Here is a 27746-nt window from a genome sequence, read left to right on the forward strand (position 1 = left end):
CTCTCTGTCGCTCTCCACAACCAGTATGAACTTTATCTGCGTCTTCTTTATAAGGCTGAACAGGCATATAGACCTGAGATGAAACTTGATACCGGACCACTTTTTCTTAAGCAAGGGGAAGGCAGGCTACTGTTGACAATCAACAACTGTAAACAAGTTATCAATTGGCTGTTGAAAAATATGAGTCTCCTAATCTTTTTCCAAACATGAATAAAATTCATGGTTGTTTTTAAATATAAGTATGCCTATAGACTTTATTGAATATAGTTAACATGGTTTCCCTTCGATTTTTTACAGTAGTGTAAAGCTGGGGAAATCTAAATTAGGCGTTTCTGGATACTGAGTTTGTTCAGAGAAGGACTTGTCAGCTGTATTGAGGCATTGAAAAGGTTACCAGAAATTCTGTGTGGACATATTATTGTGGTAGACATTTTGAGGGAAAGGGAAAGGTCTGTGGCGACTATAGTTTGTTGAATTCTTAGCATTCTTAGCACAAGGATACAAGAATGTGGAGGGTCGCGATTCATTCCACGCGTTTTACGTCCCTCTTTGGTTTCCATACGAGAAAGAGAGTGGGAGGGACCATCATGGCTTCCAAGGTGAGTGGTGTTTGCAATCGAAAAACTTTCAGCTATGTTTGAATGCCTATGTTTGATTAACATTGTTTTATCGTCTTGACATTTCCAGTATGCGCATTCGGTTATTAATACGAGATCAAATGGCTTGCGTAATCAGTACGGTGGAGAGCGACCGTCTCACGTTGCGTTGTCTTTACATGCTCGCTTCTCTGAGAACATGTTGTACTAAAGGCTAATATTGAATCACTACGGTGCATTTTTTTGTACTTTCTCAAAATGTAGCATCGTTGATTTCATATGTAGTTGGTACGGTGATATATGGATCCGCTTCGTATCTGCAGACAAGAAAAATTAGATTAGGATCATTGTAGCTTAATCCCGTAGAAGAGGTGCGCCTTTAATGAACTATCCTATCAGCGAGTCTGTTTAAAGGAAAGCAGTGAGCACCCAAGTTGGCCAGAAGGTCACGGCGTCTAAAATCCTAGAATATTTAGCTGGCTTTGTACCACTTTCTTCTTCAATTCTTGTTGAAACATAATAATATTATAAACAAAGCATGAGGCATAATGTATTAAATCTGATAGTTGCCACATACTTATTTCAGGCTACATACAAATGCGAGATTTGTCAATTTTTCTGACTTTTAACCTGAGTTGACTTGAAAATGTTTTTCCACATCATCAGGCCGTGAAGTTGACAGCCGTCCCGGCTGCGCTGGGACTGGCCTCATTTCGTGTTTATGCCATGAGTGAAGAGAAACATGAAGAGCTCATCTCTCCACGAGAGGTGCTACTACAGACACACCCCCAACATGTATACTCAAATATAGAATTAAAGAATCGTGTTGAAATAATTTGCTTTATCGATGTATTTTTTGTTTTAAATCTCTAAAATAATGATACTGTTTCATGAGACCTTGCCTTGATATAACCATAGATGCTGATATGGCATTAAACTAAAATTACTACTACTACAACAACTACAGTACTTGTATGTATGTCCACTCACATAAGCATTGCATTATTTTTGCAGACAGACCAGTGTCAGCAAACAGTGTCACTGACTCACTCTCTTCACACAGCTCTCAATCTACTCCCCTGATCCTCCTGCAATGCACTATGTGGAGGAGCATCCAGGACCACTACAGAGAGGCCTGGGGGTGGTGAGAGTGGGACTGCAGCCATATGTTCGAGCAGTGAAGGTACCCAGATGATCAGTGTGATTTTACCCCCCCCCCGAACCTAACACTATTCCCTCAACCCTTTTTGGACATGTCGTGTTTACAATTTTCACTTCAAATGCCTGCGATGAAATGCCTAGAATGCCTTTGCCAGCAGTAGACATAATATTATGGAATATGATATAATTCTGTACAGGGAAATAGAAATTATGGTGACACGTAATTAAAGCAATCTAGTAATATTGTGTATTGATATGAATTAGTGTTGTAAATGAAAATGATATGTTTTTGTAGAATGCCTGCACTTCAGTCAAGGTTGGTGCAGTAGCTGTTTACCAGACAGGAGAAGGTGAGAACGGAGTAATGATACAGTGTGTACACTTTTTTGTTGGACATGTGTTTATTTAAATGGTTGTGAACACTGCTGAGAAGGATTGTGTTGCTATTCTTCATCTGATATGAAATACTCAATTCTTGCATGTCGTAGATACATACAATTTCTTGAGGGATCCTCCCCCGGGTTTCCTGCCAAGAGTGGGGGTCATAACAGTGTCTGGTTTGGCAGGACTCATACTGGCGCGGAAAGGTAAGTTCAGGCCTTCTAATTAAGCATATTGCCTTTAAGCCTTGAACTCTTCTAATTAAGCGCATATTGCCTTTAAGCCTTGAACTCTTCTAATTAAGCATATTGCCTTTAAGCCTTGAACTCTTCTTCTTCACCTTCATCTTCAACAAGTATTTTATTTGACAGATGGCTCATAATAGTTTCATTGAGACCACACTGAATTCAGAATTCAACTAAATTACTAGATTGTTTTCGGGGTTTTTTCGTACCGATAGTACTCGGTGAAGCATTCCATTCACGGAGCGTATGCTACAAACATTAGCTTCCGCTAATCAATGGAAATAGTCTTCTTAAACTATTTTTACACTCCACAGAACACAACACTTCAGTTGTCTGCCGGTGTAGCCCGGCTGTTTATATGAAAAGTTATACTTTGAGTCTTGACTGAATTGACTGAATACTTATGTACGTTTTTAAACAGGTTTGATGTCAAGAGATTACTAAACATTTGTGAACTTTTAAGTTCGACAAGGGATAGTACGGAAGCGTATTGCTGCCACACTAAAAAAAAAAAAAGCTTAGTATTATGTAATTATGTTAAAAAGTTTCTTTTTATAACAATATCGTTTTCATGTAAAAACGTGAAAAATATCATTATCATGAAATAACGTGATAATTTCATGTTAAAAAGTTTCTTGTTATAACAATATCGTTTTCACGTTTTAACCAGATATGTATCATGTTATTACATGAAATGATCACGTTATTTCAAGATAACGAAACTAAACGAAACGAGGCCACAAGAGCTCATGGCTGGCATAACTAGTCGTGTCTATGTCTTGTCTATGAACTTGCACCCTAACTGCTATTATACAGTGCTGCTTGATGAGTGTTTGTTTTTGTGCATGTATGTATAGGCTACATGAGTGTGTATCGGCAGAGAGCCGCTGAAAAGGAGGCCGAGAGAGAGGTTCTGTGCAGGAGTAGCCTGCTCACACAGCCTGATCGTTCTGCTTCATCTTCTTATCAACACAATAAATAAAACTTCCGCTAACTTGACGCAAGAGGGAGAAAGGGCTTTGATAAATATGCGAATCTTCACACAATGTGGGTGAATGTATAGGACGCTCTGGCTCTGTAGCCTACATGTCAGGTCATCACAGTCATTTCCAGGGCTGTGGGGAGGGGCCGCGGGGAGTTAAAAGTGAAGCGCTGCAGTCGCACAGTAGCTGGGAAGGAATATGTGAAAAATCATGAAGATTTTTGATTGATAAGTTTTTGATTTTTGGCAGGGTGTTAGGTATAGGCCTAAGGTTTTAAAAAATCCATGGATACAAGTTGGGGTGGCCCCCCTATTGGCAGTTATCCATAAAATCCAAAATGGCCCCCGCCGAAAAGAGAAAAGGTTATATCTCAGCTTCCTTTAGTCTTAAATTGTTGTATAATGTATTTTCTCTACTTTGTTTGATACAAGGAATCCAATTTTGATATGTTCTGCTTATTTTAAGTCCATTTAAATCTAGTATCATAGTCATATTTAGCTCATAAATTGTCAATATCTCTGAAAAAGTCATATTGAAATATTACTCCGGTCTCTAGACCCATATTTTACCTCCAAGGTATGCTTTTCTTTGTTGATTGGACAGGTCATTATCACTATAGTGTCAAAAATCACATGTTGTGACCAAAAGGACCATTGTTGAGGCCTTAAATAAACACAAATTCACAACTATGCCACAGTGAAAAGTTACAGTATATTAGGTTTTTCACCATGTTAAGGATCAATATTATATTTTAGTCAAATAACAAAAAAAAAACGATTTATACTTAAACCATAGACTTTCTAATGAGGAGACACAGCACTCAAAAAATCCTCCATAGAAATGCATGAGCTTAGTTTGTAACGGCAATATGACAGTTGTCTACGCAAATCACACCCCTTACACGGCAAAATGTTGACATGTGAATACATTGAGCCAATCGTGCTGTGTTGTGAATACATTGAGCCAATAATGTGGTGTGTTGTGAACAGTGTTGGGCAAGTTACTTCAAAAGTGTAATGCATTATTTATTACTTGTTACTGTCATCTCAAAGTAATTTGTTACATTACAATATTACTGTCTTTGAATTGTAAGGCATTACACTACGTTTACATTACTTTCACCAAAATAACAGGAAATATGGATTTGGTGTTCTCAATAGATCTTCATGTGTTCAATGCAGATCATTACACAACAGGAGGTGATGTGGTATGGCATAATGACTGAGCTAGGCTTAAGGCTAACAAAAGAACAATATAATGGTTGCAGTTATGGCTCATGGGACAATGTAGGCCCCAAAGGCCAAAGGTCACTCACAATTTAATATAGCAAAATATAGCCATAGTGAAATTGTATGTTGACTTTAAATGGTTCTCATCATTGCTGGTTGCCTTTCCTTCCACTTACAGTGGTGTAGACTTAATGCAAATAGTTTGAGAATAATGGCTACGATCTTTGTCTGTAAAAGCAAAATTTTAGTTATTCTCACTGCTTGAAATGAGAATGGCAGAGATAACTCAAATTCCCTTTCTACAGTCATCTAAACAAGGCAATCAAATTCCAGGACCAGCATAGATGACTTTTTTTCATTCTTGGATAATCTTCTCTGGTGCCAATTGAGCATTTCTCAATTTTGGATTAAAAAGCAAAGTAACTTCAGTTACTGAGAATTGTATCGAGTAAAATATTACTGAAATTGTATTGGTAATGCCTTGCATTACTGTAATTACATTACTTTTTTATTGCATTACTCCCAACACTGGTTGTGAAGACATCGTGCCAATCATGTGTTGTGATCTCACCGCTGGAGCAAGATTGGTGTCGTGAAGCCTTGCGCACGCGCATTTCTGCCGAAATGGATGCCCGATGAGTGCCCAAAAAGCGTTGCAATATGGCCGCAGAGTGGAGGGACTTGCCTAAAAGGACTTTGCTTAAACATCATGTATTTACTCAAAGATTTTTGGTTTCACTCTTCATCATTATTAGTACAGCCTCCCTCACACTTGCACAATGTGGTACAGCAAAGTCCAGCTCGGTGGACTTACAGGCAACCACACAGCCACAGTTGAGGAGGAGTGAGCATTGAGAGAGTGAAATTGGATTCCTTGTATCAAACAAAGTAGAGAAAATACATTATACAACAATTTAAGACTAAAGGAAGCTGAGATATAACCTTTTCTCTTTTCGGCGGGGGCCATTTTGGATTTTATGGATAACTGCCACTAGGGGGGCCACCCCAACTTGTATCCATGGATTTTTTTTAAAACCTTAGGCCTATACCTAACACCCTGCCAAAAATCAAAAACTTATCCAGAAGTGCCCAATTTTCATGAATTGCATCCTAGCTACAGTGCAAGCTGCGGGAGAGCACAGCAAAGAAAATATTCAAACAGCAATAGCATGCGGTTTTTGAAATCACACTACAGCAATCAGCCCGGCCCCACCGGGAATCTTTCCGACTCTCCCGATTGCCACTCCGCTAGGCTACTGCACACAGGTGCAGAATATTCTGGACAATGCTTTGGTGTTCGCATAAGCTATATAACAATATCATCCACAGTGTTCAATAACGAGAATCTCACAATGTCTTAAACTGAGCTTAAAATAGAATTTGATTGAGTCGTGTAAATGAGCCATAGCTTGTTCTTGCCTCTCAATTCGTTTAGTTTCATTATCTTGAAATAATGTGATAATTTAAAGGAACCGTATGTAAGAAATGTATTTCAATTAATCATAAAATGGCCCTGATATGTCACTAGACATTAAGAAATCATGTTCATTTCCAATACTTATATCACTGACAACAGTAGTCTGGCCAGGATATTGTCATTTAAAAAGTGAAGTTGCAGCCCTCAACTGATGTTGATGTTGTGTTTTGTCATATCATGTTGTGTTTTGGCCTGATGCGCCACCCTCCACCTATCTACTAATCACAAAGTCAATAATGTTTCGGCATCTGGGTTGGCAACCTCGAGTCAGCGGGGAGGGGGAAGGGATACACCGCTCTACAGTAATTTGAAACTGATTGCAGTACCAGTTTTTGCCACAATCTTACATATGGTTCCTTTAATGTAATAACATGATAAATAATCTTGTATGTTATAAACAAGAAACTTTTCACATAATTACATGATACTGAGCCTTTTTATTTATTTTAGTGTGGCAGCAATACGCTTCCGTAGGATAGGAATCCTGATGATTGTGTTTTTTGGTTTTGAGATTTTGGTAAATAACTTCATGTATATTATCTGTGATTGATTTCTGGTGGGAATCATTTCTTTTTTGTGTACCTCACATAAGAATGGTTGTCGGTGTCACTCAAAATACTCAAATGTTTGGTTTGTGCCTGGTATTTGTAGGGTCACGCTTAAAGAGGCTGGGTGTGCCGCTTGGTCTAACAACAGTGGGAACTGCAATGTGCTACCCCACTCAAACAGTTGGGGTCTTAAAGGTGTGTCACCTCAAATTGCAGAAGGCAGTTTCTCATCTGAATTAAAAGTCACACTAATTGTCTAAATTAAAAATGTTATGTCCTGATCTGATCTCCTCTGTCTCTGTAAAGGTGACCGGTAAGAAGATATATGCTGCAAGCTCATCTGTGGCCTCAGTTTTTAAATCTAAACCTAAAGAACCCGTCATCGCCCCTGCTGCCAGCCTTGAGGTAAGTAAGCACACTATCAATGTGACAAAGATGACAGTCAGGCATCCAAAATGTTGCGTTTTTTTTTTTTTTTTTTACTGTCTGGGCATGCAGAGTTAGTGTGAAAGATGATTCCATGAACACCCCAATGATCCGCTGTCTTGTCCTCTCTCACTCAAATACCATCACTATCCATTTTTCTTCTACTACGCTATCCTTCTTTTACGCAAGTTATCAGCAGTTGTGGGGTTTGACTCTGATTCATGTCATTACACCGTAGGGTTATACAGTTACAATTACTTTTATGAACGACTTCAGCAGACAAGATGACAGATGCACATTTGCTGCTTCTGATCTAAAGTCGCCCGACCTTGGCAGTGTTTCCGGCGATTGTGTTTCGTGTTTCTATTGCAGATGCATTCTTTACAGTTAATAGCGGTCTCCTCACATTCCTCATTATTTTGGATTTAAAACATGCAAGAGTTCAGGCTACAATTTTAATGGACTAAACGCCTTTTCTCTTTAGTTTCGTTATAACAACTTCAGTTAGGCCTATATGCCGCTAGGTAGCTTATCTAGGGTAGCTATGTTTACATCGGAATTGACAATCATGTTCAAAGCAGGATGAGGACAACTTGAGGTTGTGTGTACAAAACTGAGCAGACAATTTAACAACTTTGATAATAGGCAATTTAACATCGTTTCGCGCAACATTGAAGTCAATCGAAGTAGCGAACATAACGTTTCCCTATTCTTTTTCCCACTCTGTCATTTTCAGCCAGCAGCACCTGTGTCCAATCCAGTGCCGGAAGCTGAGGTCCCTGAATCCAAAGCTCTGCCTGAGTCCACATCCTCTGATCCAGCCTCAGCCATTGATGCCCCTCCTGCTCCATCTGAAGTCCCTCAGCCCTCATCAGGCCCCCCAGCAGCCCCAGAATCTGCCCCTGTAGCTGAAACAACCCCACCCACTACCGCAGAACCTGCCCCAGAGACTGTTCCGGAAGCTGTCCCCGCTCAAGAAACATCAGCTCTGGAACTGGCTGCTGAAGTGGCCCCTGTTGAAGTCACTGAGGCCGCACCAGCCCCAGAACCTGCTCCAGAGGCTACAGTTGCCCTTGAACCTGCTCCAGAGGCTGCAGCTGCCCCAGAACCTTCCCCAGAGGCCGCAGCTGCCCCAGAACCTTCCCCAGAGGCTGCAGCTGCCCCAGAACCTGCCCCAGAGGCCGCAGCTGCTCCAGAACCTGCCCCAGAGGCTGCCGCTGCCCTAGAACCTGCTCCAGAGGCTGCAGCTTCCCCAGAGCCTGCCCCAGAGGCCGCACCTGCTTCAGAACCTGCCCCAGAACCTGCCCCAGAGGCTGCAGCTGCTCCAGAACCTTCCCCAGAGGCTGCAGCTGCCCCAGAACCTGCCCCAGAGGCCGCCGCTGTCCCAGAACCTGCTCCAGAGGCTGCAGCTGCCCCAGAGCCTGCCCCAGAGGCTGCAGCTGCCCCAGAGCCTGCCCCAGAGGCTTCAGCTGCCCCAGAGCCTGCCCCAGAGGCCGCAGCTGCCCCAGAACCTTCCCCAGAGGCCGCACCTGCTCCAGAACCTGCCCCAGAGCCTGCCCCAGAGGCTTCAGCTGCCCCAGAGCCTGCCCCAGAGGCCGCAGCTGCCCCAGAACCTTCCCCAGAGGCCGCACCTGCTCCAGAACCTGCCCCAGAACCTGCCCCAGAGGCCGCAGCTGCTCCAGAACCTGCCCCAGAGGCTGCCGCTGCCCCAGAACCTGCTCCAGAGGCTGCAGCTGCCCCAGAACCTGCCCCAGAGGCCGCAGCTTCCCCAGAACCTGCCCCAGTGGCCGCAGTTGCTCCAGAACCTTCCCCAGAGGCTGCAGCTACTCCAGAACCTGCTCCAGAAGCTGCCTCAGAGCCTGCCCCAGAGGCCGCAGCTGCCCCAGAACCTGCCCCAGAGGCCCAAGCTGCTCCAGAACCTGCCCCAGAGGCTGCAGCTGCTCCAGAACCTGCCCCAGAGGCTGTAGCTGCCCCAGAATCTGCCCCAGAATCTGCCCCAGATGCTGCAGCTGCTCCAGAACCTACTCCAGAGGCCACAGCCACACCTTCCCTAGAACCTACCCCAGAGGTTACAGCTGCCCCTGTCCCAGAAGCTGCCCCAGAGGCCGCACCTGCCCCTGAGCCTACCCCAGAGGCTTCACCAGCTCCACCTGCCCCTGAACCTGCTCCAGAGGCTTCACCAGCTCCACCTGCCCCAGAGGCAGCATCTGCCCCTGAAGCTACCCCAGGGGCCACACCTGCCCCTGAATCTACTCCAGAGGCCATACCTGTCCCTGAATCTACTCCAGAGGCGACACCTGCCCCTGCCCCAGAGGCTGCAGCTGCCCCTGAACCTGCCCCAGAACCTGCCCTGGAGGCCACACCTGCCCCAGAACCTGCCCCAGACGCTGCACCTGCTGCTGAACCTACTCCAGACACTCCACCTAAACCTGCTGAGGCCCCTGAAGTTATTGCTGCTGCAGCCCCAGAGGTGGCACCTACAGAAAACCCCACGGAGACCCCAGTCCCAGTCCCAGTTGCTGAAGAGGCCCCAGCTCCTGCAGCAGATGCAGCCCCAGCTGTTGAGGAAGCCACACTCGCTGCCCCTACTGTGGCAGCTGTTAGCGAAGCCACTTCCTCTAGTAGTGAACCCAGCGTAATTGTTATTGAAACACCTGGCAAAGAGGCAACCCCCTCACCTGCAGTAGACGACACTGCCCTGTCTGTGGATGAGACCACACCCGCAGCCCTGGATCAGCCTCCTGTTGTGATTGACAAACCTGTTCTAGAGAAGGCCGTTACTGGTGAGTTGAAATTTGAATGCAGTCACACTCCTACATATTTTTTCACCTATAGTCTATTTGCTTTCGAGTTCTGTAAAGCAATATATCATTGAGACACATCTGAGTAGTTACCACTTTAATTGACCTCGTGTAGGAGATGGTCAAGGAGATAGTCAAGCTGGTACATGTACATTTTAGCCTTTCTGTCTGCAGATGGTAAGCAGTGTTTCCCACAGAATTGAATTCTATTTGTGGTGGTAGGTTTGCATAATTAATTTGAATGCAACAGTTTTTAACAAATTAGCGCAGCGTGGTTATGATGCTAACCAGCTTTAAGCACAATTTAGTACAACCTGGAAAATCATTGTGTGGTGGTCAATGTTGATATTGTGGTGGGCCGCCACAAATAAGTCAATGTATGGGAAACACTGGTAAGTAAAACTGTATCTCCATTGTTTTTTTTTACATTGTAGAGAAACCACAGTTTGTTCCTGATCCTTTGCTTGTGGACCATGGCCAGGCCCACCCTGAGGACTCTGACATGTATAGCACTCGCGGCTAGACCGAAATGGAGGAAGGTGTGGGGGGGGGGGGTGGTGATAGGGGAGCACTGAATGGGAGCTGTGGGTGATTTTCACCACCAGTCAACTCAAGCAAAGTAATCCAAAGTTCTGGTTACACAGTAGAGGCATACACAGACACACAATGTTTCAGATCTGTAATATCTTGTGAAGGTGTTTCTCCGTACTTCCTTCTGAGGCCTCAGGCCTTTGATAACTTTTACCTCACTTACATTAATCAGTTTACCAACAGGGTGTGTGGCATACAGTATGTGATGATGTGAACACTCCCATTGTGGTGTCAGCCAGTCACACATCCTCACACACGCTGTACACTGTTAAGGAAAAAAAAACAGCGGTACAGGGAGCAAAGTGATGTTATTACTAAGTCACATTACAGTCATTAAAAAAATAAATAAGCCAAGGGACACCTTGTCCTAACAGTAAGATGGCCTTCTCACCATTGTATACTGTGAACATATAGGGTACGTAATTTACCAAGCTCAGATGTCAAAGAAACATTTTTACAGGACCATACATAGTCTTTTATACCTCAAACAAAACTTTTCCAAGGTTTACACATTTTGTTTAGCCACACCAATGTTTTTCTGTCAGCTTATAGATCCTGAATATCTAGACAATCTATGCAATAGCATCTATTTGAAATCTTTGGGTTGGGGTCATATTCAAACTGCTGAATGTAGGTAGTCTTTAGGTGTATTTGGTTATTACCCTTCAGGGGGGTATTCTAAGTACGTGGTTTAGTGACAAACCTGGGTAAGTATACTCCGAGTAGGGGTATACCTCCTAATAGAAGAGCTGCATGGCTTTATTCTCCTTACAAAATGCCATAGGGCTCTTGTTGTAGGAGTTACTTATCCTGAGTTAACATACCCAGCTTTGTCCCTAAACCACGTACCGTACTTGGAATACCCCCCTGATCAGCAAAGGGACAAAGACAAGGGTAAGGCTTAAGTTGAGTTGGCGGTGTCGGCAGGGTCACCTTCGAGGTTTAGGTCTCCTTAGTTTGCAGATACTACTCAAACCGATGTGCATTAAGTAGGAGTACAATATTCATGTCTGCACATCTGTAGTGTGTTGACTGACTGATGTATGTGATTGTTGGAATATTGAGTATTATAAGGATGAATCACTGAGCCATAAATAGTTCAGAGGGAAATTATTTTGATTTGAGCTTTATTTATACTTGCATAAGGATATTTTTCAATCATGACTTGTGATATTACTTGAATACCTATTTCCAGTCAATTTTTACAGGGTTTTCATGTCAGTATCTTAAACTGTAATTCATGCTTCAATTTAAAAAGGTGTTCCATGTTTTCTTACCTATGATAATGTAACATTTTCATCTCACTTGCAGTAACTTTATCACATGGCTTGGTATGTCTGTACCTCTTGTGCAAATGGAAAAAGGAGAATAAAATGAAGCTTTGGACGTTTTGAGAATTTGTCCTCTATTGAAGTGTGTGCTCGTTTTGGTCAACACACTTTGTGCCTTAATTGAACAAACATGTTATGCTCTAGGTTAACAAACCATAAACAAAGCTTAAAACCCTGTGGATGCGCTCAGATGGTAGATCAATGTGTCAAGTACAACTGGTTCAGTTTCTGAGGAGCACACATTAAATCCCTTCGCCAGATACGTGGTGGTGTTCAACAACTACTGAGCTAACAGATAATAGAATTGCACAGGTCAAAAGAGTTGGCAATGACGGAAGCTAACTTGCTGAATTAGTTATATACTTGACATTGACTGGCTGATGTTTAGTTGTGTATTTGGTGAAGTCTTGTTTTAAAAGCGGTAATATTTAATAAAACTAAATACTGAATAAAAGGACATCATACTATGTTACATTACAAATTTTAAAATGGGAAGGACCTGCATATTGCTGATTTAACCTAAAAGGAGATTGTGTTCTCTCTGGTCTGGCTGCCTGGCAGAAACTCATTTGAAAAAATATAATGTCCGCAACACTGCTTTTGACTCCCAATTATTTAATGCAACGTTTTGACCCTGCTGGGTCTTCTTCAGGCAAATGGTCAGGCAAATAATTTGAGTCATTGAGTAGTAGAGTTGAAAATAGAGTTGTTTGCAATATTGAACCAACTTGAATGTGAATCCAAACAGTTCTGCAACACTGTCTATGTAAGCTATGCCAGTTTAATCATATGAATCATATGATGAGCTAGGTGGTCCATGATTTTTTTTTTTATCGGTTATCGGTCCTTGGTCTGAAAAAGTTTGAAACACTGCTCTAGACGTGTGCACTAAAATAAGACAACTTTGCTTCAGTAGCACAGAGGGTGTGCATGTGTAATCTTATTGGCTATTCAGCTGAAATAACAACCCCTCACTAGAATCAAATTGTACGTAAAAAGGAGTGAAATACAAGGATACAAGGAAGTTCATTGTCACTGCATATAGTTACTGGAAGTAAGAAATGCAGTGAAATTATGCCTGGTGTCAGCCTATTTGTGCTTAATGGGGGGGGGGGGGGGGTAAAAAGTGCAGTAGAAGAGGGGTTTAGTAGATTAAGTGGCAAGGGCTGCATAAAAAAAGGTGGGGGGAGGATTGGGATTGGGTGGGGGGCTCCAACAAGGAGCACCCAAGAGCAACAGGGCAAGGAAAAACTCCCTTACAAGGAAGAAACCTTGGGCAGATCCACGGCTCAAGGGGCTAACCCAACTGCCAGGGGTCTTGGTGTGTGTGTTGGGGGGAGGACAGGGGAGATGGGATAGTGTGCTGTGTATGTGGGGAGAGGGCAGTGTGCAATATGTGTGTTGGAGAAGCTTCCTCATGAGACAATGCTGTGTATTGGGGGGGGGGGGGCAGTGTGCTGTAAGTATGTTGGGGATGTGTGTTGGAGAAGCTTCCTGATGAAATAATGTGCTGTGTATGTAGGGGGGGGGGGCAGGGACTTACTATTGCAAGCAGAGTACTGTATGTAATGTATGTGAGTGATGACAGTGAAGATGTGTGTGTGGGCGGGAGGGGGAGTGGAGCAGTGTGACTGTGTGTGTGTGTGTGTAGTGTGTGTGTGGGTAGGTGGGGGCAGTGTGCTGTAAGTATGTAGAGGATGTGTGTTGGAGAAGATCCTGAAGACAATGTGCTGTGTATGTGGGGGGGGGGGGGGGGGGGGGGGCAGTGTGCAGCAAGTATGTAGAGGAGGCTTACTGTAGCAAGCAGTGTGCTGTATGTATGTGAAGTGATGACAGTGATGATGTAAGTGTGTGTGTTGGGGGGGGGGGGGGGGGGGGTCAGGGACTTACTATTGCAAGCAGAGTACTGTATGTAATGTATGTGAGTGATGACAGTGGAAGATGTGTGTGTGGGCGGGAGGGGAGTGGAGCAGTGACTGTGTGTGTGTGTGTGTGTGTAGTGTGTGTGTGTGGGTAGGTGGGGGCAGTGTTGCTGTAAGTATGTAGAGGATGTGTGTTGGAGAAGATCCTGAAGACAATGTGCTGTGTATGTGGGGGGGGGGGGGCAGTGTGCAGCAAGTTTGTAGAGGAGGCTTACTGTAGCAAGCAGTGTGCTGTATGTATGTGAAGTGATGACAGTGATGATGGTAAGTGTGTGTGTTGGGATGGGGGTGGGGTGGGGGGCAGAAAGGCTAGGCAATCAAGGACATGGGTAGATGGAGGAGAAATCAAAAATAATAAATAAAAAGTGTGCAAAAGTTGGAGAAAGTCAGATGTGTGTGTGTGTGTGTGTGTGTGTGTGTGTGTGTGTGTGTGTGTTTTGACGTGTGATGAAATAAGAAAATAAATAAAAGGTCTGTAGCATAGGGAGAGGGATGTAAAAGTGCTAAAAGTCTTGTAGGTGTGTGTGGGTGTGTGTGTGTGTGTGGGGGGGGGGGTCATGAGTGCTGAGGAGTGAATGAGTGGCAAAGTCAGTATAGTGTGAGTTCAGAGTTGGGAAATGTTTGAGAGTGCTGAGGAGTGAATGTGTTGCAAAGTCAGTATAGTGTGAGTTCAGAGTTCGGATGGCCTGGGATAAAAACTTCTCCTGAGTCTCTCAGTTCTGGCTTTGTGACTACATAGGCGTCTTCTTGATTTCAGCGGTAGGAATAATCCATTGTTAGGATGAGAAGAGTCCTTCAGAATCTTTTGGGCTCTTAGGAGTACTCTTCTGGAATAGATATCTTGTAGAGCAGGGAGTTGAGTTCTTATAGTACGTTCAGCTGAGCGCACTACTCTCTGCAGAGTACTACAATCTCTAACTGTGGAGTTCCCATACCAGGTGATGATGCTACCAGTTAGAACACTCTCAACCGCTGAAGTGTAGAAGGCCTTCATGATGGATGTAGAAACTTTGAATTTCCTTAGCTGACGAAGGAAGTAGAGTCGTTGTCTGGACTTCTTCAGAACATATTGAGTGTTAACAGTCCATGTTAAGTCTTCAGTAATGTGGACACCAAGGTATTTAAAACTTATTTAAAAATAGGAGTTGAATCAAGTTTTTTATTAAGACACTGGATCACCAGCTTTGAGACACTGTACAAATAGTGCCCTCTGGTGTTCAACCATCATAATTTATAGCAATGTGTACCACTCAACCTCTTTCTATGTGATATTCTTGATACTCTTTATGATATGCCCCTCTCTCCAGAGCAAAAAGCTTAGCACTGTGAGTTTCTGCCAGGCAGTCAGCAAACAGTTGTAGTGTGCACATCCCACCTTCTGGCAGGTGCAGGACAAAAGAAAACTATACTCATTTGAAAAAATATAATGTCCGCAACACTGCTTTTGACTCCCAATTATTTAATGCGTCATCTGCATTGCCTTACAGTCTCACAGGTCTTGACTTCCTCATTTAGTGGACAGCTGAGTTTGACTCATTCCCTGGAGTTCATCAGCTTTTCAACTTCTAAAACACCACATTGGTCAAGCAGTATGATCATGTATGGTCGTCAGCCCAATGTGCGAGATACTCTCACCTTTCATGTACACATCAACAAACAGATAACCTGTCAGTTATCAATCTTTGGTCTGAGTTAAATCAAATGTATTAAATGATCTCCTTCATACCTACTATGATCCGGCTGATAAGTTCATTCATAAGTCGTCCCCCCCCCCCCCCCCCCCCCGAAGTAGACTCACCAGTGATTTAGGATTAGTTTAGCCATGTCTCAAAATCTCTTCTGTTGATGTAACTGCAGAATCTCTTGCACTCTCATGTTAATGGCAGCTGCTTCTGGCATCGTCTCCACTGGGCATAGTGATACTCAGTTGGAAACAATGACCAGGGTGCTTAACCCACACTTAAAGGTGCAGTCAGTGATTATATGCGATTTTAAGCTCGTAACATTTTTGTCACATTTAGCAATCATCTCACAGCTGCTAGCTGCCCATTCCATTAGTCTATGCAGCCCAGGCTCAGAAAACATATAATGCTAATACATTTAAATATATAAATATAAACATAAACAAACACAACTCCCTGCACAGTCATTGACCGACTTCACCTGCTGTTTTGACACCAGCAGGCCTATCCTAATCACAACAGATCTGAACTTCCTGAAAGATAGGAGACATTTGGTATTGGGGAGTACAATACCATACTGCTATGCTGACAGATATTGAGAAGAAATCTGTCGTTGTCATTTATTGTCCTCTACTCATTTATTTATTTAGGGCTGTCAAACGATTAAAAAATTAATCTAATTAATTATATACTCTGTGAATAATTAATCTAAATTAATCGCATATATAATTTTTGCTGTGAAAGTATTTTAAATATTTAAATTCAAATAAATCATTGACTAATCAGCATTAGTGACATTAAAGTTCAAAAACTCTTTTATTATTATTTTCAGTGTTCAAATAATTGCCATAATAATCTATGATATGCTGAGGAAATAATATGATGAGGAAATAAATTCAAAAGTGCTTCAGGAAAAAGTTTTTTTTCACATACAAGGCATTTCAGGCCACAGATATAACCTAGGGGACACAATGAAAATAAATTAACACTCCCCTCAATGTCAACACTTATTTCTTTGCATTGATGTGCGACTATAGAGTTGATGAACTCCGGTGATATGCAAATTCCTTGCTGCAGACATTGCAGAGGACTTTATTTTCAACACTTTATTTTTATCAACACCATCAGGCCGTTTTTTAAAAGTAAATGTTCCAATCAATGATTCAGGCAGCACATTTTCTTCTCTTTCCTTCATTTTACAGTCTAATTTTTACTGACTAGAATGGCTCGGGGTCAAAGGTCATACGGAATCGATTAATCTGCACTAATTTTTTTAATCAGTTATTATTTTTTCTCAAATTAATTAATCAAAATTAATCAGTTATTTTGACAGCCCTAATTTACACAATCCAAGCTCTGTGGACTTCCTGTCCCTGGGATGTAGCCTTTCAATTCACAAAACCAGCAGGTCTGACCTCATTCACATTCAAAACTGTGTCACAAGACAACATAAACGTCACGCCTCTTCACCTCCCGCACCTTTTTCATTCTATGCCTCCTAGAACCGCCCTTTGTTCCACCCCCTCTGGTCGTTTTCCGCTGCCAACGATCAGAGGTCCCACCAACTTTTTCCCATGCAGTCACCTCTGAGTCTCTCTGATCGACACTGACCTCATGTAGCCTAGCCTGTGTCATCTGCCCAAACCTGCTTGCTTTCTCCAGCCAGACCCATGGCTGACAAATACCACCCAAAACCTGTATTCTGATTAGTACAGCACATTAAGTCAATATTACAGAAGAATCTTCTTTGTGATATAAGCACCAAATTTGGCATGAATAATGCCTAGGACCTACTTTTTCAGAAAAGCCTGGTAGCCACCTGAAAATCCAAGATGGGGGGCCATTTTTCAAGATGGCTGTCTTAGCAAATGTAAAACAAAGTGTAGGACTTGAATGGTAGGACATATTGTAATGATCTAGGCATCAAAATGCATGTATTTGGACATGACAAATCAAATGGTGCCAATTGAAATTCAAAATGGCTGCTGGTTTTTAAAATTGCGGCCTTGTTTGACTGACATTTACAGTTTTCTTTCGTAATTTCATTAGATTAAGTTTCAGTTGGACAAAGTAGTCCAAGGTCTAAGCTAAGAATCGATCGATCTCAATTAGTTGACGTTCTTTTTTTATTTTTTTATAAGAAAGTGGTGTCAAAGCTCAACCAGGGCACATGGTGACATCATTGCTGTGAGTTCAGTGTTGGCTGTAGGCCTACTCACTGTAGTTGTAGTATAATTTAGGGTCTCAAATGCTATCTAATTGACCCTGTACACACCAACTAGTAGTTTAGTTAGTTGCAGTGTAGTTAGATAGCCTCACCTGAATTGACAGGATGTGCCAGTGCAGGATAGCCGATACGTTTATTTTTATATCGATTGGATGCTTCAGGCACTGTCTTTTAGTCAGACTATGAAACCAAATCAATACAATGCAGCTTCCGCCGGAAATAGAAAAACAGATTTTGAAATACCAGTGTCATAGCGACATCCGTTGTTTGGCTCAGAAATAATGTGGATAATTCAGAAACCAGTTATGCCAAGGCACTACCTGATACCTTTTACCTAACACAGCATACAGGGTACAAATATTATGGATGAAATTGCTCCATTGAAATTCAAGGCAGGCGGAGTGGGGCACTAAAATCCACCGGGAAAATTCTGACTGCACCGGCCCCCCTCCAACCTTCCCCCATCCCCCCTCCCCCCCAAACACGCACGCACATCAATAGCACAAACAATATATATGTCAATTTAAAATACTCAGTGGTGGAATGTAACGAAGTACAAATACTTCGTTACTGTACTTAAGTAAATTTTCCACGTATTTGTACTTTACTTAAGTAAAATTTATAGTGCATACTTTTGACTTTTACTTCGTTACATTTTACAGCAATTATCTGTACTTTTACTCCGCTACATTTCTGATACATTTTATGATCAGTTTTTTTTTTCTCTCTGACAAACACGTTTGTTTTACCGGGGGGGTTGCAACCAAAGATTCTGGAGCGCTACGTGTATTCTTAGAAACATAAGCTTCTAGTCTAGACCAGGCAAAGCGTGAGCTTGTAGCCATCTGCATTCGGTAGGCTATATTCACCAGACCCATGGCTACACTGTACATGCAACTGTGTTCTGTGCCTTTCTCTGTCTGTTATCTGCAGCGTTAGGGCCTCCTCTCCGATGAGATTGCTATTCGCGGATCAGCGAAGTTACAGGCTATGCCCATGCTTCTGTCACACGTCTGATCATTTGCGGCACAAATGAATGGTAGACTAATGAACCGGTGGCCGGAAAAAACGTAACATTTTCCAGATTAGGAAATATTCCTTAATTGTGTGTGATTAAATAAAGATGCATAGCCTACAATTGGGGGGTAGTAACGTGAGCGCTCATTCAATGTCTATGCGTCTGCGCAAATGAAACTGAACTTAATCATAAAGACACCTTTCTCAGCAACTTTTCTGTTCAATCAGCATAATTGGCATTACGATCCACGATTACGTTTCCCTTGTCTACCCCGTTAAACTTCAGGTTCTCTTTTTTTGCTGAATGCTATTACTCAGCAGATCACCCTAGTAGATAACCAGAATTACAGTCTCTAGAATTGTAGGTCAGAATGTAAACTGGGCCACAGATGGTAAGCACAACTGCATTAACTTAAAACTATCTAGTCGAGTATAACCTAAAACTAGCTTAATTAAAATGCCACAGCCCATACTGATTTTTCCTTTTAGAATATAGATATTAAGAGAATAAATCATTATGCAAATACTTTTACTTTTAATACTTAAAGTACATTTAAAAGCAGGTACTTTTTACTTTTACTTAAGTAGGGTTGTCATTGTGGTACTTTTACTTTTACTTAAGTAGGGTTGTCATTGTGGTACTTTTACTTTTACTAAAGTAAATATTTCTCTGTGTATTTGTACTTTTACTTAAGTACTGAGGTTCAGTACTTCCTCCACCACTGAAAATACTAATAGGCTATGTATAGGCTACATTTGGAGAAAGGAACTAGTGCTAATGCAATACAACAAGCCAATCAACCACAAACCAGGCACTTTCAAAACATGTGTAAGGAACTAGATATTTAAGTGCAGTATAAAAACAGCTTTGTGGGTGGATGGAAATTTCAAGCATCATGCAAGGACATATCTGGGTATCATAGCACTCCAATAGTTGCCTGTATAAATTTAAAAAAGGCCTAACCTGTCAACCTAATAACACAGGTAGTTAAATAATTGAAAAACCAGGCACTTTGAATAGGTAGATTGAAGTAGGCCTATAAAGGCTTAGGCTACATATAGACAGTTCCAACGAGTTCCACAAACCATTTATCAGCCTGAGTGGCCCATTAAGTAAGGGATAATGGCCGCCGAGGTGTCCTGTTATATGGAATTAATGGACGAGGGCGAGGGGCAAAAAACTCCGCCTGAGTCCATTAATTCCGTATAACTGGACACACCTCGAAGGCCGCTATCACCCGGTTGCCACTGTAAAACAAAGGAAACACGCGGTTCTGTTTACAAAAAATTAGTCATAGGCTAGGCTATAGGTTACATGAAAATATCATTATCATGAAATAACGTGATAATTTCATGTAATAACGTGATACATATCTTGTTAAAACGTGAAAACGATATTGTTATAACAAGAAACGTTTTAACATGAAATTATCACGTTATTTCGAGATAAAGAAACGAAACGAGGCCACAAGAGCTCATGGCTGGCATAACTAGTCGTGTCTATGTCTTGTCTATGAACTTGCACCCTAACTGCTATTATACAGTGCTGCTTGATGAGTGTTTTTGTGCATGTGTGTATAGGCTACATGTGTGTGTATCGGCAGACAGCCGCTGAAAAGGAGGCCGAGAGAGAGGTTCTGTGCAGGAGTAGCCTGCTCACACAGCCTGATCGTTCTGCTTCATCTTCTTATCAACACAATAAATAAAACTTCCACTAACTTGAAGCAAGAGGGAGAAAGGGCTTTGATAAATATGCGCATCACAGTCATTTCCAGGGCTGTGGGGAGGGGCCGCGGGGAGTTAATAGTGAAGCGCTCAGTCGCACATAGCTGGGAAGGAATATGTGAAAAATCATGAAGATTGGGCACCTCTGGATAAGTTTTTGATTTTTGGCAGGGTGTTAGGTATAGGCCTAAGGTTTTAAAAAAATCCATGGATACAAGTTGGGGTGGTCCCCCTATGGGCAGTTATCCATAACATCCAAAATGGCCCCTGCCGAAAAAAGAAAAGGTTATATCTCAGCTTCCTTTAGTCTTAAATTGTTGTATAATGTATTTTCTCTACTTTGTTTGATACAAGGAATCCAATTTTGATATGTTCTGCTTATTTTAAGTCCATTTAAATCTAGTATCATAGTAATATTTAGCTCATAAACTGTCAATATCTCTGAAAAAGTCACATTGAAATATTACTCAGGTCCCTAGACTTTACCTCCAAGGTATGCTTTTCTTTGCTGATTGGACAGGTCATTATCATTATAGTGTCAAAAACCACATGTTGTGACCAAAAGGACCATTGTTGAGGCCTTAAATAAACACAAATTCAGAACTATGCCACAGTGAAACGTTACAGTATATTAGGCTTTTCACCATGGATCAATATTATATTTTAGTCAAATAACACAAAAAACAAAACAAAAAGAAGCTCTTTGGGCCGGCCCGCACCCCGGCCGGCCCACTGGGGAAACTCCCGTCCGTCCCGATTGCCACTCCGCCCCTGTCACTGACAAACAGAAAGCACCATAGAAACAAAATCCAGCAGTTACAATTCTAAAACGAGAATGTAGGATGACTGAAAGAAAATGGCACAAATACAAACCTCAAATCCACTACCAAGATGCTTTGCGTGTATAGCTCTGAAATGTTTCTTCTCTTACATAATCAGTAGAAGTATATCACTTGTGCTATTTTCAACCGTTGAGGGCTTAACAAATCCCCCCTCACAGCACCTGCAACTTCTCTTAACTAATAAAATGAGTTTGCATCATTTTTTCAAAAGTAATATAACCTCCAACTACAAAGGAAGGCTAACTAATCATGATGTCATGAGTTTAACTAGCTACAAAACTCTTGAAATGTGTGCTTTGAGCTTGAAAAGTGCTATATAAATATTATTATTACTGTTGAAAAACAGTACAGAATTTCAACTCTTCCACATGTGACTTATACACTGCATTTATTTTTTAAAATCTGTTTTTCATCCCATAGCAGCAGACGTCCTATTGTAGTCTTCTGTCATGCATTTATCTTCAGCAGGGTTGATAACTGCAATGGGCCTTTCACAGGCCTTCCTAAAAGACTATCAAACAGCTCCAGGTGATACAAAACGCAGCAGCTATGGTTCTCAGAGAACTGACAGCATTATTTCAATACTTAAAGGTTGTATCAGCGATTGCAGGCCCAAAAATAAATTGTCACATTCATCTAATCTTTCCTAATGATCCACTAGCCGCTCCAAAAGCAGGCCTCTAGGCAGCCTAGACTCTGAGATCTGCACAAAACAATTGCTAACAACAAGTGTTGCCAACCACTCAAAGGCAAAATAAAGTGTTTCAACCAATAACCAACGAGATGCGCGTTCAGGAGAGTTTCAATTGCACGGTAGGGAGGGGGAGGGAGTAGAGAGCTCTCTGTTTTGTTTGAATGTCAACAGAAGTGACGTTATACCATCGCTGATACAACTTTTAAGTCCCTGCACTGGCCTCCAGTTAAGTCACAGAATTTACTTCAAAGCACAACTATTTGTTTATATTTCACTAGTTGGAACGGGATCTAATTACCTATCAGACATGCCTCAACAGTAGCCTACAAACATCCCAGACCTCTGAGGTCACAGGAGAAATACTTGTTGGTGAAACCCCCTGTCAGAACTAAACATGGTGAAGCAGCTTTTAGCTGCTATGCAGTTCAGCTCTGGAACCAACTTCTGAATGGCATCAAAAATGCCCTAATGCCCCCAAGACAAAAATGTTCTCAGATGCTGTCTGCTATAACTGATCAAATGCACTTCCTGTTAATCAGATATCTTTTAATTTGTTTACTTTGTGTCTTTATACCTTTAATTATTCTTTATTCTTATTTACTTTTTTAAACAATTTCTGAAAATGATTGCCATTATGCTTTTATTTACTATTATGCTTTACTTTTGTTTATGTAAAGGACATTGATACCTGTGTGTATGAAATGTGCTATATAAATAAATGTGCATCGCCGCCATATACAATCACTGAATGAGCAAAAAGCCTCCAAGTTAGGATAATAACCAGGGATTATATGGCAAAGTACAGGTTGTTTTCACAGAAAGGAGACTGAATCAAATCAATGGTGCAACAGCCTGGAACACATATGACTGCTGATTCCCACTTCATATAAAATCATTTTAAAATAATGATTTGCAGCTGAAACTGAAAAGAATCACAGTACTATACACATTGCAGCAGGTATGACTGCATGGACAGTTATACAGTTTACAAAAAGATGATTATCAGAAAAGACATGCAAGGGACATCATGGGAGGAGGAGTGGAACTGACCACCCAGGCCTGGAGACCCTGTGTGGAGAAACCATCAAAAAAGTCTGCAATAATATAAAGATGCGTGATATCATATAGTAAATTTAGCTTAGGCTACATAAAAATAACAGCTTGCATGAATAAATTGATGTAAAAAAAACTGCACATTAATATTAGCCTATTGAATATGACCATGTTTTCAATATACTGTGGTTTTATAATTTCCAGCTGACTTGTGTCACATCAAGAATCCATCCTTTCCACACAATTTATACACAAAGAAATTATCTGCAGAGACTGTCTTTCTCGTTTCTATTAATGCAGAGCTAGAAATGTAGCTGCAGATCCAAGAAAAGCCCTGTTTTTTCCTTCAGGTTTTTACTGTGTAATGTCATGTCATTGTGGTTTATATCTCATACACAATAGCCTAGAAGCCGATACAGGGACTTGATTTCCAGTATCACCACCTTTGGATACCCAATAATAAGCGGAGGGTTTATTACAGTGTAAAATTGTGAATTACATTGTTACATAGGCTTGCCTACCATAGTCTATTATTGTATTATTACATTGTGCCTCCTTCACAATTGTGTTGGAGGGGGCCGTATTAGGTCTCATTCAACCTCCCCCTTCCTCAGGGCTGCCTCGCCATCTCCTCAAATTGCCTTTATTGTTCCCACTCAGACATTATGTGGTCCATTGACCAACACGCCAAGCTTATAGGCTAACATTTGACTTCACATTGTTTCTTAGATCAGCAATTTTCAGGTCAGAGATGTGAGGAGTGAACCCCATTTGGCCAAAAACGGCTCTATCCACAACTAAATGGCAGATGTATGTGTATACCAACAAGAAGGCTTACAAATACAAATGCATAGCCTACAGTACAATGTCGCCATGATGAAAAGGATTCCACAACCCAAACCCTATCTCAACATCCCAGCTTTTCTCTCCCTTTCATGATATCTAACCCCAATATCTTTCGACAAACGGAAGTTCTTCTGGATTCGTCTTTCTTAATGCATACGCGTCGAATAACATTTTCTAGTCAACGTGTTGTTACAATATGTTAAATATAATAGGCCTACATTCCATTTATTTACACTCAGGATTTCGCGCGTAAAAGACTACAGAGTTCAGAATCTAGTTCGTCTGAAGCACATCTTGGTGTCCCTCGATTGGTCAAATTTAAAATCAGTCAGAAATTGGCCGCACCTCCACCCCCCCATTCAACCACTGGTTTTAATGTAACTGTGTGTTTACTACAGGACCAGAGCTCTGCGAACGCCTGTCTATCTAAACTGTGAAGTCCAAATTAAGCAGATAACCTCTTAGTTTCACCTAAAAGAAGAAAATAGTAAAGGAATTCGCCATGCCTAAAAGAAAGGTAGGTAAACGACCTGATTACGACATGCGGATATACTTTTGTCCTTATAAATCCGTAGCGAAATTAGGAAGCCCTCGAGACAACGGTGATTTTTCTAAAAAATCTGTCGTTGGGACTTGCGATCTCGGTCTGATAATTGCATTAAGATTATTTTCGTGTTATTTTTAGTGGAATTGCGATAATTTGTTCAAGAGTGGAGTGTTATTTCATGGGTTTCCTGAGCAGCACTATTGCTACCAGTCTTGTGTCTGCGCTGAACTGGAATCTCCATGCCTGTGGAACCGCAGCCATGCTTTGCAGCTCCTACACTCTCCATCTCGAACGCGGGTTGTAATGAATACAGGTTTTTAGACGCAATATCGCGTTAACGCTCGTCTAAAGGGCATAGAAAAATGGAGGGGAGATTCAGTTTATTTAATCGTCGCTGTAAAGCCATGGAAGGGACGTGTTAATAAAACATTTTCATACGTTTTCTTTGTTCGTTTTGCAAGATGACTGCTATGACACCTTCTTATCGCCAGATGGCGTAGTAGAGAGGGAATGTTTTGTGCCCCTCCCCCTGTCAATGTTAAAGCCGATGCCGTGAAAACGTTTCCGTTCTAAATAGGTGTCTCAGTTAAACATGAGTTGTGTTCTTATGTGATAAAGTTGTGCAAGTTCACTATGATCAAAAATTAATTCCGTTTCTCATTTTATCTCTGCAGGGAACCGATGGAGAGGTGAAAGAGGAAGTAAGTGGATGTTGTTTTTCATTTTGATTTGAGTGGTTACTACTCCTGCTATTGCACGGATGTAACTGGTGAGGGCAAAATTGTCATATCTACAGTCAGGTGTTATGGCAACCTGCACTGCAGGTCCACTCACTTATTCATTTACATTTAACTTCAATTGTATTTCCTCTACCTACAGCCCCAGAGAAGATCCGCCAGGTTATCGGCGGTAAGTGTAAGTTAACATTAAAACTCCTTTATCTTACTTGCCTATGCCTGTTATGCCTGATTTTTTTACTCCCATAATGTTACTTAATGTTAATGTGAGGCCTCTTGATATGTATATTTTTAGTTGGAAATGTCTCTTTGTTCTTTATTTAAAAAAAGAAAAAAATCAGTTTGTAAAAATGTAAAAAACGTTTTTTGTAACACTACTATTTTTCATTTCTGTAATAGAAACCAGCCCCTGCTAAACCAGAACCTAAACCTAAAAAGACACCGAAGGTAAACATTTCTGCTTTTCTTACTTTCCAACTTTTTGACTTATAATTTGTAATTTTCATGTTTTCTGCTTTCTGTTGGGGGTTTCCCTCAGAGTTTTACCCATGTCTAGCATAAACGTTATAAGTGTCTTTTGTTACTGTATCTAATAGTATATAAGTTATTGACTTTTTAGACTCAGTACACATACAAGACACTTTCTTCTGTTCTTCCAACAGAAAGATAAAGAGGTGAACGACAAAAAGGAGGAGAAAAAGAAGGCAAAGGCTGAGGAGCCTAAGGAGGAGAACCAGTCTGAAAATGGGGAGACCAAAACTAATGAGGTATGATGCTCATGGGACAGTAAGTTAGGGCGAGTAAGTTGATTTTACCTGTAGTTGACATAATAATAGACATAGCAAATGCAATAAACACAGATCTCTAGAATTATTTGCATACTTGTGTATGTGTACTTTGTATACTCCTGCCAGGGGGCATCACAACACTTTCTGATAAGGTTGTTAGTTGAGTCTGCACACTTCATCTCTTTATAAGATAATGCATGCATGCTAGAGAAGGAGAATGCATGCATGTAATCACTTCAGTGAGTCCCTATGATCAGTGCCTAAACACTAAACAGATGCTATTGGGAATACTGTCCCACAATCAGTGAGAAAAGGCATCTTACTTTTTCAGCCTTCTAAATGTTCACAAGTATGGTTGACTCCAGACAGCTTTCTGATTTCCTTATCTTTTACTACATATCTTGCCCCTCACAAACTTGTAATGACCAGGGACACATTCACTATAGGAATAGCAACAGGCAGATGGAGCCGGGCCAACTGATATAGAAGTACTAAATATGTCATTGGTTAATTTAAAACATGAATTTCCCTTTATAGCTGTGTAATTATTGGTACGTTTTTGGCACTACTACTGCGTTTACATTTATCGTTGTGTGTCCTCCTGACTGAAAAAAGGTGAATGGAGAATCCTGAATAAACTCGACTGTGTGCCTGGTTCTGTGCAGGTGGAGGAGACCCCCGAGGCTGAGCCTGAGCCAGAGAAGGAAGAATCGAAGGCAGAGTAGCACCACGCCAACCCATCCATCCATCCATCTGTCCATCCGTCCATTCAGGCCCCTCCTTCAGCAGCCCCCAGTCACACCTGGATCCCCGTTCCCCCTCTCCTACTTTTTTTCTTCTCCACCTTCACCAGAGAAATATTTTTATCAACAATTTTGTAAATACTGGTACAGGTTTTTAGCACAAAACAAAGCTAAATGTGTTCAGCCTCAGTCATATCAGGTGTCTCCATTGCCAGCAAAAGGATGGTGTGAGTTCGTCTGACGTTTCCCAGGGAGGCCTCCGTGGTCCCACTCTCTCATTGCATATATGATCAATGCAGTGTTATGAGATAACACGTGTGCAAAAAACTCTGGGCAGTCAGAACTTACAGAAGCAAGAAGAAATGTCATGAATCTGCAAAGGCATACTTTTGTCTGCATTGTTTTTAATATATTGTTAGGTCCTTGTTTGGGAGTTTGTAGTGGGAGTTGGCTGGTGGCTTGGTGGTAGGTGATGGTGTGCTCTTGGTTCACCAGCGCAGTCTGTGCCAGTTTAGTGGTTGTTTATACTCTGGGGTCTGTGCAGTGTCGTTCTTAATATGGGGGTTTTTGTTTCATTTCCTTAAAAATTAATTGTCTATGAGAAAGAGGAATAATCAAGCATTCTTGACAAATAACTGAAAACATTCCAGGTACAGTTAAATGGTGGTCTCCTTCACATTTGAATAATAATGCAGCTGAATTGATTTGTTAAGAAGACAAATAAACCTAACTTAATGGGAGAAATAAATTTTACAAAATTGTGTGTAATTATGCAGGACTTTTTTGGAATAAAAAAAAAAAACAAGAATGGCAATTTTTTAACACTGAAAATTCATCTCTAAAGACTTGGGGTTGTGTGCGTTCCCACTAAAGCTCTGGATGTCTCATAATAAAATGATCATGTACGTTTTCCTCAATCTGTGTCTCTATCATAATTGTTTGCAACTGTAATAAACATGATGTGATAAACACAAAGGTATTTATTGCCTTAACACAAGAGGCTACATTAACCATTTAAAGGGCACAGAATTGCCTATAAAGTAGTTTGGTTTTCTCAAATAGCTCAGAGAAGTACAAACTAACCTAAGCATAATACTGATAAGGAACTCTATAACCTACTCTAAGCAGTGTTACTCTCCCAGACCTCAATACAT

At 41.4% G+C, this 27746-nt stretch overlaps 2 protein-coding genes across 4 annotated transcripts; both read left to right on the forward strand.

Moving 5' to 3' along the window:
- The first annotated feature begins 513 nt into the window (after positions 1-513).
- Positions 514-11829, forward strand: LOC121710043 (cell surface glycoprotein 1-like). 2 transcript variants are annotated; one of them, XM_042093892.1, is made up of 10 exons: positions 514-599; positions 1263-1364; positions 1660-1779; positions 2053-2107; positions 2246-2344; positions 6724-6815; positions 6927-7025; positions 7783-8976; positions 9007-9829; positions 10282-11829. In XM_042093892.1, exons 1-10 carry the CDS (start codon positions 588-590, stop codon positions 10368-10370), a joined length of 2685 nt encoding a protein of 894 aa, XP_041949826.1. In that variant the 5' UTR covers positions 514-587; the 3' UTR covers positions 10371-11829. The 2 variants fall into 2 exon arrangements, with proteins under 2 accessions (XP_041949826.1, XP_041949825.1); XM_042093891.1 differs by having other exon boundaries at positions 7783-9829.
- Positions 11830-24136: 12307 nt separating this feature from the next.
- Positions 24137-27509, forward strand: hmgn7 (high mobility group nucleosomal binding domain 7). Of its 2 annotated transcripts, none has more exons than XM_042093953.1 (6): positions 24137-24294; positions 24999-25025; positions 25204-25239; positions 25461-25508; positions 25724-25828; positions 26515-27509. In XM_042093953.1, the coding sequence occupies exons 1-6, from the start codon at positions 24280-24282 to the stop codon at positions 26572-26574; spliced, it is 291 nt and encodes a 96-aa protein (XP_041949887.1). In that variant the 5' UTR covers positions 24137-24279; the 3' UTR covers positions 26575-27509. The 2 variants fall into 2 exon arrangements, with proteins under 2 accessions (XP_041949887.1, XP_041949888.1); XM_042093954.1 differs by having other exon boundaries at positions 25204-25233.
- Positions 27510-27746: the final 237 nt, after the last annotated feature.

The sequence above is a fragment of the Alosa sapidissima genome, chromosome 5, assembly GCF_018492685.1.
Source record: "Alosa sapidissima isolate fAloSap1 chromosome 5, fAloSap1.pri, whole genome shotgun sequence".
Classification (NCBI taxonomy): domain Eukaryota; kingdom Metazoa; phylum Chordata; class Actinopteri; order Clupeiformes; family Clupeidae; genus Alosa; species Alosa sapidissima.